Source organism: Schistocerca serialis, chromosome 4 (assembly GCF_023864345.2).
Source record: "Schistocerca serialis cubense isolate TAMUIC-IGC-003099 chromosome 4, iqSchSeri2.2, whole genome shotgun sequence".
NCBI classification, from domain to species: domain Eukaryota; kingdom Metazoa; phylum Arthropoda; class Insecta; order Orthoptera; family Acrididae; genus Schistocerca; species Schistocerca serialis.
Genome location: NC_064641.1, coordinates 317384093 through 317401253, shown reverse-complemented (window position 1 = coordinate 317401253; position 17161 = coordinate 317384093). Strand labels below are relative to the sequence as shown.

General features: G+C 39.8%; 1 protein-coding gene across 1 annotated transcript in view; it reads left to right on the top strand.

Annotated features, from left to right (window-relative positions):
* LOC126474025 (gem-associated protein 5) overlaps window positions 1–17161 on the top strand; it is a 343111-nt gene that overhangs the window by 258266 nt on the left and 67684 nt on the right. Inside the window, exons 17-18 of the mRNA XM_050101432.1 lie at window positions 14083–14230; window positions 16155–16412. Coding sequence (XP_049957389.1) covers window positions 14083–14230; window positions 16155–16412 — 406 coding nt within the window. The remainder of the gene's footprint in view (window positions 1–14082; window positions 14231–16154; window positions 16413–17161) is intronic.

Genomic DNA, 17161 nt, shown 5'->3' with positions numbered 1-17161 from the left:
TGACCCTCTTCTGTCAATCGCTAGGTAAATGTGTTAAAAGTTAAAATATTGAACAGTTTAATTACTTTTTTCCATCTGCACTGTTTTCATTTGACTACTCATTATATATTACTAGCCGTTTCCCGTGGCTTCACTCCTGTATGTATTCAACATACATCTGCTTCCCCCCCCCCTCCCCTCTTAACCCCATGTGTTCACCTATTCCTTGCCCAGCCCCTCTAACCACCTCATCCTCTCACCTCTATCTGTCCATTACCTACTCCCCACTCTTGTCGGTTTCTTCATTTCCTTTTCCACTTCATCTCGTCATTTCCCTCTCTCCGAACATACGGTATCTTCCTATCTCTCCTCCTCCTCCTCTTCCTTCTCCACCTCCATCTCCATCTACATCTACCCTCCGCCCCTTCCACCTCCACCTGCCTCCTCACTGCCTGTCTCATCCTCCCCCCCCTTCTACCAATCTTCTCCTCTCCCCCCTCTGCCAATCTTCTCCTCCCCCTCTCCCAATCTTCTCTTCCACTTTTCTTTGTACATCTCTTCCCCCCCCCCCTCTTCCTTTGTCTGCCCATCTCCTCCTCCCCTCTCTGTACAACTCTTCCTCTGCCTTCCTTTCCCCTCCCCCACCTCTCTCTCTCTCCTCCCTCTCCCCCTCCCCCTCCCCTCCCTCCGTGTCCATCCCCTACTCCCCCCTCTCTGTCCACATCATCCTCCCCCTCTCTTTGTTTATCCCCTGCTCCTCTCTCTCTCTCTCTCTCTCTCTCTCTCTCTCTCTCTCTCTATCTCTCTCTCTCTCTCTCTCTCTCTCTCTCTCTCTCTCTGTCCACATCATTCTTCCCCCCTCTCTCCCTATCCATTGCTGTCTGCCCCTTCTCTCTGTCCATTCCATCTATGTTCATCTCAACCTTGCCACCACCCATGCCATTCTGTATATGTAGCTCTACTCCCATAAAACACCTGTCGTGCGTGGTAGCCTACACGCCGGGGGCTTGACAAATGGTTTTGCCCCAACGATAGGCTGTCCTGCAATGCAGGTTGATGAAGTACGCTGCTATTATTCCCATACAACATACGTGTCCTACAGGGCAGCCTATATGGGAAGGGAGGAGGGGGGACACTTTTGCCTCTTTGTCCACTGCTGTTGAGCTAAGACATTATAAACCCCGCAGTGCTAAATATGTATTGGAATTGGATGTACTTTATAATTTCCTGCCTCCTCCCCCCTGTCAATCTCTTCCTTCCGTTCTCCTCCTCCTCCTCCTCCTCCTCCTTCTACCCCTCCCTCTCTCTGTCCCTTTCCTCCTCCCTCTCTCTCTGTCCATCCCTCCTTTCCCTATTTCCTCAAACCCTTTCGCCCTCTATCTCCTCGTCCCCCCTTTCCCCCATCAACATTTAACACAAGAATAATAGACACTGAGTAAAACAATCAGATCAGTGTCTCCCTAAATACACCATCACAAGAGACCTAAAGAATTATTAATATTAATATCTTAACATTGAAAATGGAAATAGCAAATTTTGATGTTAATTATAGAAGGAAACCAGTGAAACATGCATTCGAAGGTGCTTTGGTATAGAAATGCACACAAAAAATTGTGTGTATGTTGACATTAAGAGAGGTAAAAGAAAGAAGACGTACGCACATGTAAAAAGTTTTCCTCTGTGTCTCACACTGCTATGAACTTCTGTCCTGCATAATAATTAGGGGCTATGGTAGAAATTACGCTTGTAAGTAACAATGGTTCATAAAATCTCATTCTAGGGATGTTCATATTTAAATGTTGTGGATACTCCAGTTGCAGTAACACACACACATATCGCATTACTTTTAGTTCTTGTTCATTGGTCTGCATTACCACAGAATTTGAAATAAGTTCCTAACATTCAGTTTCCTCATTTTGGATAGCTGTGACTTCCCTTAGTATATGGAAACTGTATTTGTTTTAGGCTATGCCTTGAAGAATACTAATGGGTGGGACTGAAAGACAAACAGTTAGACAGAGAGAATTGTTACTTAGACACAGTATAATTGCCAGCCAGATGAAAACAGATAGACAGAAAAAAAGTTAACTTTTATTGTTTCAAAAATAATTGCCATAACTTTTAATACATTTATCTCAATGTGAGAGAAAATGATCAATGACTTCATGAGAAAATGTTTGTAGTTGCCTGTTGAACTGTGATTGTACCCAGGGATGCTCCTCTTTGTGCGAAGCAAATCGACGGCCACATATGTTTTTCTTTAGGGCTCCAAAAATATGGAAGTTTTGTGGGGAGAGATCAAGACTGTATAGAGGATCTGTAACGGCTTCCAAGTGAAACTTCTGCAGCGTAATAAAAACAACCTGCCATCCAAATGGTTGATTCATATGTTGCCATGGTTGTTGAGAGTATGCTACAGAAGTTTCATTGGGAAGCCCTTATACATACTCCATACAGTCCTAATCTCTTCTCATGATTTACACCTTTTTGGAGCTCTGTAGAAAGACACTTCATTGCCTTTAATTTGCTTCAGATGAAGAGCTGTAAACGTGAATACAATCTTTGTGTTTAAGCCTTCATACTTAACTGCTACTGTCTGTCACTCACACTGTCTGCTTCTGTCTTTTTTTTTCCAGTGCCACCTTCTCCACTATACTTCAGCAGCTCAAAAATGTTTTACTGTAATTTCGGGCCAAAATGTGCCATCGCTTATACCTATGTATTAAAGTTTATTGGACTGGGAGGGTCCAGACCTCCTAAACCTATGTATGGTCTTTTCTGTATTTTTCATTTCCACGTCTCCTCTCTCTATTGCTCACACTGCTTCTATCTCCATCCATCTCTCATTCTCTTTTACTGCCACTGTCTCTTACTGACCATTAATATCTTCTCTCTCTTTGGCTCCCAGTGCTGTTGTCTTCAGCAATTCATCTCTCTCTCTCTCTCTCTCTCTCTCTCTCTCTCTCTCTCTCCCCCTCCCTCCCTCCCCTCCCCTCCCCTCCCCCCTCTCCCCCGCTTTTCTCTTTCCCTCCCAATGACACTGTATCCTTTCTTTTCAATCACACCATTGCCTCTCTGCTGCTTTCTCTCAGCACAAAGAAGTGTGAATATGTTTGCATGCCAGAATTTTTGGTGATGGAAGGCAGAATGGGGATCGAGGCAGCTGGTTCCCCATTCTTCTGTCAAAGTCATTTAAAGAGGAACATATTCATTTTCTTAGTGCTCCAATGCACTTTTTCGCTGGTTGGCTTCTTTACTCTCCTACAGCGAGGTGTGCTGCTTAAATAAAACATATTTTATAGGTCAGTAAAGTTTTTGACAACTTATTCTTTGTCACATGTAAACAACAAACAAGTATGCATAATATAAGGTTAACACAAAATCATTTGCCTTACATTTGTACTGAATACTTTGTTCATCAATCACAATTAATCAAAAAACACCTGGCTTATGATTTTTACGAGGAGTATAAAAAAACTGGAATTATTTCTTAAAAGCTATATATTTTCAAACTGTTTACAAAACAGTCTTATCCCCTTTAAAAGACTCTCCATTATAATTAATACATGTGCCCCTCTAGTGCTTCCACTGTTCGAAAGATTTTTTGTAGTCATATTTAGAAACGGCTTACAACTCCTCCCTCGTGTTTTCCTTGACGTCTGCAGTGTGGTCAAATGGGTGTCCTCTCATGCCCTTTTTCATGCGTGGGAATAAGAAAAAGTCGCATGGAGCTAGGTCAGGTGAGTAAGGTGCATCAACTGAACCATGCCATTTTTAGCCAAAAACTGTCTAACAGAGATGGTTGTCTGTGCATATGATGTTGTGGTGGAAGAACCAGTCTCCTGTATGCCACAAATCAGCTCGTTTTGGACTAACATTGTTGCACAATCTCCTTAAAATTTTCAAATAAAAGATTTGATTAATGGTCTGACTTGGGGAGCAGTTTTATTCAATATTTTCGTCAATTTGGATAGTTGCTGGATGTCCAGAATGAGGTTTGCCATCAATCAACATGTCGCCATTTTTAAATCGAGCAAACCACTCATACACTCGAGTTTTTCCCATAGCGTTATCTTGGTGAACTGTTTTCAACATTAAAACAGTTTCAGCAGCATTTTTACCGAGTAGAAAACAAAATTTCACAGGTGAACATTGTTCACTTTATCTTGCCACCATAAAAACCAAAACATGTACAAAACAGCGCTAGCAAAAACAATCACTGCAGATAAAGAGAACAAGCCAGGTTGACAACACAGGCGGTGCTGAACTGGCAGTGAGTTGCACTATGCACACCTAGTGGCAGAAATGCATACTACACAAGCTCTGCCTGCAGCAATGTTTTTTTTGTCACTGTAATACCTTGTGGGTATATTTGCACAGATGTGAAGTGCCCATTACACAGAGACAGCTCAACATAAAATCTTATTGGTGAAATGACTTAGAGCTCTTGCCTTGTGTTCACTACATTGCTTAAAACTACACTTATGCCTCATACCAGATAATATTATGTGCATATGTTTGCTTGGTGTGTACTGTAACTTTGAACCTCCAGATACTGATATCATAAAAAGTTTCAAGGTTCCCCGAGAACACCATCTTTAGAACAAACTTATGATAAAAATATCAATGATTTGCTATGAACAGAAATTATATAAGTGGCCAGCCACATAATTAATACTGGGTGGCTACAAAGTGCAGCTACTCATGGAGATCCAGTTTGGGTTGTAATAATCTTATGGCAATGAAACTCGGTAGACGTGATAATGCATTAATGCCAAACCAATTGAAGCTGGAAAAAAACTAATTCCTATTGCGGTCAATAGGTGCGAATCTGGCCCTGTACACTATTTGTATGATGGTATGGCATCCACGCTGTCATTTGACGAGCCATAATGTAAGTGAACAATATGACTATCAAGATGAGAGACTGTGTGCTATTAGTAAAAATGTTTTATGTGAATGACAGCAATTACAGTGGTGGATTCAGAGATTATTGCCAACTGAAAGATTTGAGGAGAGATCTGACGTCTTTAATATTTTAAAGAAGACATGAATGAAGTTCGAAATCACAGTTGAGTGTGGTGTGATACCTGGACGCTTTAATGCCAGAGGTTTTCCAGATATATAGCATGCAAGATCACTGGATCAAATTCGATGTGACTTTTGGCTCTGGGGATATCTAAAAGAATGCATTTGCCATGGACAAGTTCGGTCTCTACGTGATCTGGAGGCCAGCACACAGGAACGTGTTCAGATTCCACTGGAATTGCTGCAAGCAAATGTTGGTCACATTATTTTATGGATCCAGCATCTAGTCGATGTCTCCGGTGGTTGCATTGAACAAATTATGTAAGTGGCAGGCAATAATAAAATCAGTGTTATGCCTTTCTCACTTGTTTGACCTTTGTTGCCCACATTCTGTTGCTAATCCATTACACATGGAAACAAGTCTATATATCTTTCTTGCATTTACAGATTTGCACCTAGTGGCTAAAACTGGAATTAAAATTGGTTCAACATTAACACATTAGCACATCTACAAAGTTTCACTGCCATATGATAATTACAGCCACACTGAACCTCTGTGAGTAGTTGCACTGTAAGTATAACCATTCAGTATTTTAGATACCCAAAAATTGTGATTTTTCTGGGTGTATCTTGATAATGGGTTCATATTTTCAAAAATGGAAGAATGGAATTTCTAGATGAATATCTAAAGAACGTACAGTTAAAATGAGAACCATTTGCTATAGTTAGTCATTTAGATAATAGTGACCCATGGTGTAAAAACAGATAAAAACTGGGTTTTGCTGTTTCCTACATAAGTACGGTAACTTTGAACATCTGGATCTCAGTAATGTATGATGATAGTGAAAAAATATCATCTTAAGAACATGTGATAAAAATTTCAGCTATCTACCAATTTCAACTATCTACCAGGAGTAGAATTGATGGAAGTGGCCATTCCCACAATTGGTACTTCTCGTTCCCAAAAGTCATGGTTTTTCAGCATTTTCTCAGGAATCACCCATGAACAAAAGTTGCTTTTATAAGCCGCCTAAGAGCTAATGCAAAAGTACCAACCATTTTGCTCCATTTGCCTGGGCTAGAGGAAGTGTATAATGTTTAAATTTTGACCCTGTACTGTAAGAAAGCTACAGTATGCCCATTCTTCTGATAGGTGTACAAATGGTTGCTGGGCTAAGGGCTATCCAGAACACTTGACCCCTTATCGCAGTGACCGATAGAACACAAGGTATGACCCCCTGAAAATTCACATTTTCATGTGCGGCATTTTGGAAATTGTACTGTGCAAGGACAGTGAAGGCATTAACCATCTTGTCTCACAGTCGGATAAATGTATTTGCAGCTGTGGCATTTGGTTTTTAAATAATAAACAGTTTACTTACTTTTTACCTGCCTCACTTTCATTTCATTGGCCCTTACAATGAGAATGTGCACATGGATAATGATAATTGCCATTATCACCATTATCAGTGCTAAAAAATACAAGAAGTACATGGTCAGGCATACTATAAAAAGTTACTGCTCGTGGCATAATCCATATATATCTTATACATTAGATTACATACCACTATTTTCTAGTCTCAATGCATGTCAGTTTCCTGTTGTCTGGGCGTCAGTCACAGTTCTTTGAATACTGCTGTATAATGAAGGTAGGCTGTGTGGAGAACACATCGATTGGCTGTATGGCGTCCTCTATATGAGCTACATAATATATAACACTCAATGGAAAGCAGCAAAAAACTTCAAATTTACATGGGAATTACATAAAATAAAGTAATGTAAAACTCACTCAAAACAGAATTGGCTGGGACTACAATAATTTTCCAAATTGGACAAGTTTCTAGATTACACAAAACTCATTGAGCTACGTAAAATTTGACAGGTATCATGTTCCTAGAAGCGGCTATTCAGCAGACTTTCCTCCGTCAGCATCACTATATCGGCATATTCTTCGATATCAGTAAGGCGTACGATACTACTTGGAAACACTGTATTCTCGCACAACTGCATCATTGGCGCTTTCATGGCCACTTCCCCATTTTTATTCGGTCTTTCCTGTCTCAGCATTTTTTTCGGACCCGAGTTGGTCACACACTGTCTGATCAATTTGAGCAGGAGCAGTGTTTTAAGTGTTTCCCTCTTTGCAATAGCCATCAGCGGTATAACATCTATGGTATGGAGTCCAGTACAGTGCTCCAGTGTTGCAATGATGAGCCGTCAGTTGCAACTTACAGTGCAGTGGTTAGAGGAGTGGGCTGCCAAGACAGGTTTTCATTTTTCTGCCGATAAGTGTGTATGTGTTCACTTTAATCGTTCTCGTCATCCTTTTAATGTGCTTGCCTTGCATATGGGGGACACTATCCTACATTTTAGAGAGGCAGTGCAGTTTGTGGGCCATATTTTTGAATCCAGATTGTCATGGTTGCCACACCTGCAAGACTTGAAAGCCGGAACCCTGGAGGCACTGAACGTCCTCAAGTGCCTCAGCCACAGGTCTTGGGGAGTGGACAGGGTGTCTCCCCTCCAGTTTTATTGGGCTTTTGTGCATTCGTGGCTGGACTACGGGTGCACAGCAGTCAGCAAGGCCCTCTTATTTGCGGATCCTTGATGCTGTCCACCATACAGGTATTCGGCTGGCCACGGGTGCTTATCGAACCAGTCCCATACACAGCCTCTGTGCTGAGGCCGGGGAACTGCCACTTACCATCCGGCAGCAGCTTCTCCTGGTACGCCAGATGTGTAAGTTTCTTGCATCTCCAACCTCACCTGCTAACCATATTGTTGCTCATTTTCCTCTGGATTGTCTTTTTTCCCCACCGTTCCCGAGCCATGATTCCATTTGGAATCTGTGTTCGTGTGCTCGGTGTGGAGCCCATATGGCCCCCAAATCTGGGGTTTTAACCACTTACCACGCTGGTTACTGGAGAGGCTCAGAGTGATTTTAGATTTGGTGCAGTACAAGAGAGATTGCACTCATATTCAAGCGTCATTATAGGTGATTACTGATGCAGTCTTTTGTTCTTAGTGTTGAAGAAGCCAAAAGTGTGTTTGCTCTTTCACGGTCAGTTTGTGTCCTGGATACACATGGTCAGCTTACCGCTCTCCTGACCACATGTCAGTTTACAAGACTGGAGCCTCTACTTCTCAATCAGGTAGCTCCTCAGGTTGTCTGAGTGCACTCCACTTGTCAACAGCGGCAGAACAGATGGTCACTCATGCAAGTGCTAGCCCAGCCCGACAACGCTTAACTTCAGTGATCTGATGAGAACCAGTGTTACTACTGCTGCAAGGCCATTGGCCCATGTCTTTCTTCAGGTCACCAAATATGTGAAAATCACTTAGTGAAAGATCTGGGCTGTACAGAGGATGTTGCAGTGTTTGAAAGTTTCTTAAGAAAAAACTTTTAAAGCTAGCACTGTACACACATACTGTATAGGCAGTCGATAATTGAGTTGGGGGAGAAACAACAGGAAAGTCTTCCAGATTACGTGCTATGCTGTCACATATGTTTTCTCTTTGTCATACTTTCTACAAAGCTGCACACACACAGCCAGCACTGTCTCAATTAGAAGCTACCATGATAATGAACTCTGTAGTTTGATGCAGAAAGGAACACGAAAATAATAGTGGGTAGTAACAACCAACCAGGACAAGTCTATGCATGATGTGTCTAAAAAGTTCGGTGAATAGTGTCATATCTGAACGGCAATGTGGCACGTGTGCTTGCATGCGCAGGGGTATTGAGAGACTTGAGGAGAATCGATACAAGGCATGCACTGCATGAGGCCAGTTGAACGTAATCATTGTCAGAGAAATGCCATAGTGCAATGGAGCAACTTTTAAACATCAAGTTCTGCTACCAGTCAGGGAAAACTGCAGCAGAGACATGGGATGTTGGTGCAGTTGTACGGGAGGGAAACTGTGAGCAGAAAATGTGTTTACAGATGGTTTAAATGCTTCTGCGAAGGGAAGGAAACAACTAAGACTGAGCCACGTTCAGGTTGGCCATTGACAAGCAGAACCCCAGAAAAGATCGAGAAAGTGTGACAAATGCTGGCACAATATCGCCGATGGACTCTGAGATTGAATGCAGAGGAATTAGGCATTAGCGAGGACACGGTGCACACTATTATCTGTAATGATTTGTGTAAGTGGGAGATCAGCTCCCAATTTGTACTGCACAAGCTCACAGACGAGCAGCAAGCAAAACGGATGGGAACTTCTGCTAATTTCCTTTCCATGTGTGATCAGGATCCATTGCTTCTGAACACCATCGTCATGAGAGATGAGACCTGGTGCTATCAGTTCAATCCGGAATCAAAAAGGCAATCAATGTAATTGTGTTCACAATCTTCCCCATGACCAAATAAAAGCTGTCTGCAAAAATGCAAGGTGGAAATACTGTTGATTGCCTTCTTCGACAACAATGGCATCTCCACAAGGAATTTGTTCCTGCAGGTCAAACCATTAATGCTGCATTTTACCAGTCCATTTTGAACTGATTGCTACAGTGTATCTGGCGGGTTCAGCCAAAGTTCACACAGGACTGGAAAATGGATGCTGCTCCATGACAATGACCCTGCACACTGCGTGATCCATGCGCACCAATTCCTGGCACAGAAGATGGTAACTGTTCTTGAACACCCTCTGTACCCCCTGATCTGACTCCTGCGGCCTTCTTCCTGTTTCCCCACTTGAAGGCAGCCATGAAAGGTGAACGTTGTGCAGATGTGAATGCGATCTAAGATTGTGTGACAGCCATTCTGCAGTCGATTGCACAGGAAGCCTTTACTGATAGTTTCCAGAAGCTGTACGAACATTGTCAAAAGTATGTTTTAGCATGTGGTGACTATTTTGAAGGGCCATAAAGAACATTTGTTTGTATCTGTTGTTTTATTTGTTGTCTGATAGCATTAACAAAACATTTTAGACACACCACGTAAGTTGTATTATTGAGTTACCAATGATTTTCTCCGGCAGTGTGTGCATGTGCATGGTGTGTGTGTGTGTGTGTGTGTGTGTGTGTGTGTGTGTGTGTGTGAGAGAGAGAGAGAGAGAGAGAGAGATAAGGTGGTGTAGGAGATGACAGAGTTTACATTTCACTTTGATTGTTGAGGCTCTGTTGTAAAGCATGTGTTTTCTGTGACAGTCTAAAAAGGAGGAACAGGAAAACAGTAAAACAGGAGATTAAATCTTTAGAAAGGAAAGAAGTACTGCGAAATGGAAAATTTATAGTAGTTAAAGCCAAATTGGAAAGAAATTACATCTATCTATTTAAGAGCTTATGCTTGTTCCTTCACAAAATTTTGTAGGATGTTTGTCAATGGTAATGGCAAAACAGGTGTAAAATTACTTCATGCCCATTCACTTACGCATAAACAATCTTTGGTCTAAATGTGATGCCCTGTTAGGATTGTGCTATGGTCATCACATTCTGGTGGCTCTTTTTTACAGTTGAAAAACCTATATGTAAAAGGACAAGGTCCTGTATGGAAGTTAATTAGAATTACCTCATATTGTTAGAGAACGGAGGCATGTCATAATTGTTTTATTCTCCCTACAACCAGCTCGCCCACTTCCTATCTATGGCTAACAGCCCTTCTCAAGAATGGCTTTGCTGTATGCAGGATAATAGTGCATTCAGATGTCACACTTTTCTCCACAAGCCAGTTCAACTGTTCTGTCTACCATCTCATTACTGTGGTTTCTAATGTGTGTTAGTAAGCAGCATTTGGTAGCTGTTTACACTGATTTGAGGGGAAAAGATGTTCTGATGTCTTAGACAGATGGGTTCATTTGCTATATAATCCAAAAATGCCCAGAGAATCGGAACTGATGAGGAGCTTCAGTGCTCAGTCACATCTGATCAAGAGTGAAGAAGGGGGATTTTTTTTCTTTTAAGCTATTAGGGAAACTTGATTGTGGATCAATCCAAATAATAATTAGTCTACAGCAACTAGACTAGGCATAGTTGTAAAGTTTATCACTAGTATGTTGAGATGCTCATGTAATATGTTATTACGAGGGGTGTGTGAAAAGTCCATGCAAAGCCCGAGAGATGCACCACTGGCGCCTATCGAGGTCATGTTTAGTTAGTAGCATCTTTGGAAAGAACGCACACCATGTATCGGGCATATTGGTCTATTCCTTTGTGTTTGGCACTCGTGTGAATCAAGGAAGTCGAGTGATTGTCAAAAAATGGACAAAAAAGAATTTCGCGTGGTGATTAAACATTACTTTATGAAAGGCAAAACGTCTCGGGAGACTAAAGAGAAGCTTGATAAACATTATGGTGACTCTGTACCTTTGATTAGAACAGTTTATAATTGGTTTCAAAATTTTCAGAGTGGCCATATGGACACAAGTGATGCTGAACATTCTTGACGCCCTGTGGAGATTACGACTCCAGAAATCATTGATAAAATCTATGATATGGTGATGAATGACAGAAGAGTTCATGTGTATGAGATTGCTAGTGCTGTGGGCATCTCGAATGAATGGGTACATAATATTTTGAATAAACATTTGGACATGAGAAAGCTATCTGCAAGATGGGATCCGCAATTGCTCACGCGTGCCCTAAAACGGCATCGTGTGAAGTGTTGCAAGGATGGTTTGCAGTTGTTCAGGAAGAATCTGCAGGACTTAAAGTATCATTTCGTCATTGTGGATGAAACATGGATACAGTACTATATTCCTGAGACCAAACAACAATCTAAACAATGTGTTACCGAGGCGACTGTTTTTCAGGATTCACAAGGGATAATCCTCATTAACTGTCTGGAAAAGGGTAAAACTATTACAGGTGAATATTAATCATCATTATTGGACAGTTTGAAAACCGAGCTGCAAGAAAAACACCAGCGATTGGACCGCAGAAAAATTCTTTTCCATCACAACAATGCACCAGCACATACCTCAGCAGTTGTGGTCGCAAAATTAGTGGAAATAGGATTCCATCTCATTTCACATCCCCCCCTACTCTCCAGACTTGGCTCCCTCGGACTACTATTCGTTCCCCAATTTGAAGAAATGGCTGGCAGGACAAAAATTTTATTCAAACGAGGAGGTGATTGCAGAAACTAATAGCTATTTTGCAGTCTTGGACAAGTCCTATTATTCAGAAGGGATCAACAAATTAGAACAGCATTGGACGAAGTGTATAAGTCTAAAAGGAGACAATGTCGAAAAATAAAAAAAGGTTTACCCCAAATATATAAGTATTTTTAATTTTTGCATGTAATTTTCCAATGCCCCTTGTATTGTTGTTGTCTGAGCACTTGGATATTTCACACTTGCTGTTACCCACAGCTATGCATGCATATCAGTAATTTTGTTATGATGATTTATGATAAGGAAGCTATTGTGCATGCAATAATATCAGCTGCTCTCACATGTCTGTCTGTCTGTCTGTCTGGGGGTTTTGTGTTTGTGGTATAATGCATAGGTGCCCCCCCCCCCCCCCCCCCAGTCCTTTGACTAACCCATTGCACTACGACATGGCACACGTACGTTGTTGTTGCCGAGCTGTGCGTTTGATCGGGCACGAGCAATTGTGCACATCTATGCATTGTACTATTGAGGTAGCTGAACATTATACAGTGCATATATTATGCAACAAATTTAATAATTTTTTGACATCGTTTATGTGCATTGATGTTAAAAAGTTGTCCTCCCCTCATTTTACACGAAATAGTCTGTGCTCTGCATGATACAAGCTATCCGCATATCAAATTTCACAAAATTAGTTTAGTGGTTTCATTATGGAAAGATAACAGACAAACACACTTTCGCATTTATAAAACTTTAAATTGTGATATTTTTTTCTGTGATCTGATTTTGATGAAGTAATCCCTCTGTGTTTCCCCAACCTATGCTCATATTTCCTGTAAAATCCCACGAAAATTTGTCTAGTTATTTTGGAAATCAGTGTATTCAGACAGACAGACATGATGGCCTTACAATTTTATAATTAGTATAGCTGAGGAGTAATAATAGTTTTTATCTATCACTTGTAAAACAAGTTAACAATAAATTACAAGCAGTAAATTAAATGTAATCGAGTGTGCATCCTGCTGTGTCAAGTATTTGAACTCCACTAGTTTTTAGTTGTGTACTCCCCAGCCACTATCATATGCCTGTCTTCTTCCGTAGTGTATCTGTCTTCTGACAGGTTTCAGCTGGAGGCTCTCCAGTGCCCTGCTTAATTTGAGAGTTTCTCTTGTGTCTTATATCATTATTCCTTCATGTAACTTCTCTGTGGTAATATTATTCAGAAACTGTTGTTGCCTTGGAATAATTTGTTGCAGTTAAATAATGAAATAAAATATTTTGCAAGTGTCATTATTTTTTCTCCCTAATAAATTTTCAGTTGATGTTGGAACAGCAGCCGCGTTTGTTAAATATCAAATCATAAATTCCAAATTCTGTCTCTAGTAATTCTCAGGATTTTTTCAGACACTTAATAGTTTTACAGCTCATAAAATATTGTATTTATTTAAAAATTTGAAATTGTGTTGTATTGTATACCTCAGTATAAACACATCACTTTGAATTGAGCTGAATCTGATGAGAACTGAACAAGATGGTTCAGTGATTAAAACATAGGACTTCTATTTGTGTTCAAATGACATCTGGCCTTCCACATTTAGGTTTTCCATGGTTAAACTAAATCTCAAAAAGTAAATGCTGAGATAGTACCTTTGAAAAGGGCATGGCTGACTTCTTCCTCATTCTTCCCCAATCGTAGCTTGTGCCCAGTGTCTAAAGTCATCGATAGTACATGAAACGCTGATCATCATTTCTCTGGGGAAAGATACACATCATCTAATTTTCAATACACCATGATAATTATAACATTGTGGTGTTGTAACAAACCACTGGTTGATTATTACTGTAATTTTTAGGCTGTTCCTTTGTAATTTATGGTAGCCTTTTTTCTTTACTTAGAAATGATAGTCTTGGTACAGATTTTGTCAACTACCTACTCTAAAACTTCTGCATTTATTTCAGAGAGACATATATTTGTTAAATAGTAGAGAAGTTGCTTCACTTAGTGCGTTCCTTTTTTTACAGAGGAATTGCATACAAAAAATGGACATTTTGAGTTTGTGCAAGAAATGGAACATTGGAAAGGAAACCTGGCAAATATAATAAAAGAAGCAACTGAGAGAAAGAGTTTAAGTGATTGGCTGGTTTCATTATCACCTATGATCTCCCAAAGGTAAACATTATTGTGAGGTACTGCACTTTTTATAATGTGCTGTTATAGTACACTTGAAACATCATGGATATTGCAAAACTCATGCAGTTAAAAATGGAGTAATTAGAAGGTTATTACTTACAATGCATGTAACTGTCAACCCCTCATTTCTACAGCAAATGTAGGGATTTGGGTCATTAAGAGACAACAAAGCCAGTTTAATTTTGTATTTGTAATATTTCTTGGTTTTGTGTAACCTTTATGATGTGGCAATGTATTATAGTGACAGTAGTTCAGAGATGATAGTTGGAAAAGCTGGGAAGTTCACCATCATTGTTTATTCTTTGTAATTTACTGGTTGTCATAATTGAGTGTTTATCAAAGTAATAATAAAGATTCGGTTTTTGGGTTCGACTCAAATCCAGTTATTTCAGAGAATAGTGATCAGCTACAGTGGCATAAAATTTTGCGAGTGACTGTGGTAAAAGCTGTCGGTATGCTTTATATATATATAACTTGAGTATGCCTTGAACACTATTTTAGATTGCCGTCTGTCATCTTAAGGGGCTCCGGAACGCCCTATACTTCCAATGTTAAAATAACGCTTATAAATTACATCTTTCCTCACAAAGTATTTGAGGTAGGAAGTTGAACTTTTTACAGATTATTTATTGGAATATGGGCTACAACTTAACACAGGGATTTTACAAAATTTTAGTTCAGTTATTAAAGATGATTTTTTTTTCCAATTGTAATGAAAATTCACAACATTTTTTTGCAATTTTTTATTTATATATTCAAAAATATACAGTTTTTTGGAAAAAGGCTGTGTTAAATTATGCAGAAGGTACTGTGTAACATTTACTGAAAGTTTGAAACAAATATGTTTGGAAGTTCCTTAGAAAACATGTAATTAGTATGAGAAAATAAAAGTTTTGGGAATCGAGCGACAAAGATTGGATTAACTTTTTAGTGCATTCCAGGTCCATAGGATGGATTATCTTCATCCTCTGCAAACTCCTCCTCCAGCTTCCTCTTGTTCCTCCTCCTGTTTACTCTTGCTTGTATTTCTAGACTCTTTACAGCCCTAATTTTCAGATAGTTTAACACAATTCCAGATGATAATTCATGCATACGTCTTGATTTAAACATGTATTTTCACCAACATATCAACGGTAAATTAAAATCACGACCAACTATGATTGCATGAGTCAGTTACTTGTTTGAAATTAAACTCAAGTTTTCTTTGAACCTTTCAGTAATTGTATCATCTGAGTTGGGAGGTCAGTAAAAGGATTGAATTATTATTTCATTCCAGTTACCAAGAATATGATGGTGTACATTCCTAGGTAACAAGTGGATTGCAGTTTTTGAGCATATTCACATAGTGCAAACCCTATACTTGACCTGTATTTGGCTTGACCAAGAAAACTGCTTTTGCTCGTGATATACTGATTATTTTGTAAGGCCTACTGCCTACTGTATCTCAGAAAAAATCTGTATGTTTGTTTCTTCTTCTTATGCTGGAAGTCTGATGATTTCTATTCAAAATTTAAGCAGTGGCTGGGTTCAAATCCAGGACCCATGACATTTTTATTACTAATCAAAGATGCCACTCCTAGACCTTGACACTTCTCCTGATTGTGTGTTAGTTGGTATAATTAATTGGGAAGCACTAAGTATTTGATTAAAATGAAGACCAAAAATGCGCTAAAAATGTAACTGTACGTGTGTGTGTCATCTGTTGATTACATAACATAAAATGAAGATGTGAAGGAGTGTAGGGCCTGGACAGTTTTCACCCAAGGATGTTATTTTTACGTTTTTATTTGAATTTTTCTGACAATAGCAAAGTCACTTAATTTTTGGTTAGTCTGATTTGTGCATTGTTTTCCTGTATCTACACAATACTTAAAAGTATATCAAGTATATCTATGATTTTCAGAGTGTGGAGAGAGACAGTAGAGGTTTATGCCAAGCAGCTAACTGATGCTGGTTTTTATCATAAAGCAGCCTCATATTTATTGGTGTTGAATAAAGTGAATGAAGCAGTGAAAATGTTGTCATCCAACAAACTTCATCGGGAAGCATTGAGCATAGCTAAATGCAGACTTTCAGAAGACGATCCATTGATTAAGAATGTGCTACATGAATGGGCAACTCATCTCATAAATGGTGGCAGCTATGAACAAGCAACAGAGTGGTAAGTTAAGACAAATAAGATATAAGTAATAACTTCTAGCTCTTGTCGTATCATTATGAATATGACATCAGTGGCCTAAACATTTTAATATTCGAAGTGTGTGTGTGTGTGTGTGTGTGTGTGTGTGTGTGTGTGTGTGTTAGCTGCGGAGGGGGGAGGAATTTTTAGACAGGTGGTTAGTTACAATCCCTAAATTGAATGTTGAAATGCAGCACTGCTAATACGTAGCATGACTTCTTTCACATACGACCCTACTTTTTAGAGGATAGGAATTGCGTGTCACAGAACTGCGATAGGAGATAATGGATTGGCATGTAGTAGAGGTCTTGCACCTGGGTTGTGTGCAGGAAAAAGACCCAGGTGGTGCAGGATTGCAGGTAGGGTTTGTGTGATAATAGACTAGGATATTGCATTTGTTGGATGGGTAACAGAATGCTATCCTGGACTATGAGGGTAGGATATAAGACAGGATATTCATTATCTCAGGGCAATTTGAAAAGTGGTAAAAGCACTGGCAGTGGATGTAGCTATGTTTTTCAAGGCCTGTGTGACATTCCATGAAGAGAGATGTACTGGTTAGTGATTGACTGACAGTGGCTATTGGTTTTTTGGTGTCAAACAAATGAGCCCATTATCACACCTGTGGAACAGGATGTTCCACCCAGTCACCACTGAATGCCTTTCAATAATTCTTCACCTCTAATTTTGTTTCTCATTTAGTCCCCATTGATCTTTTAGTCCAACATCAC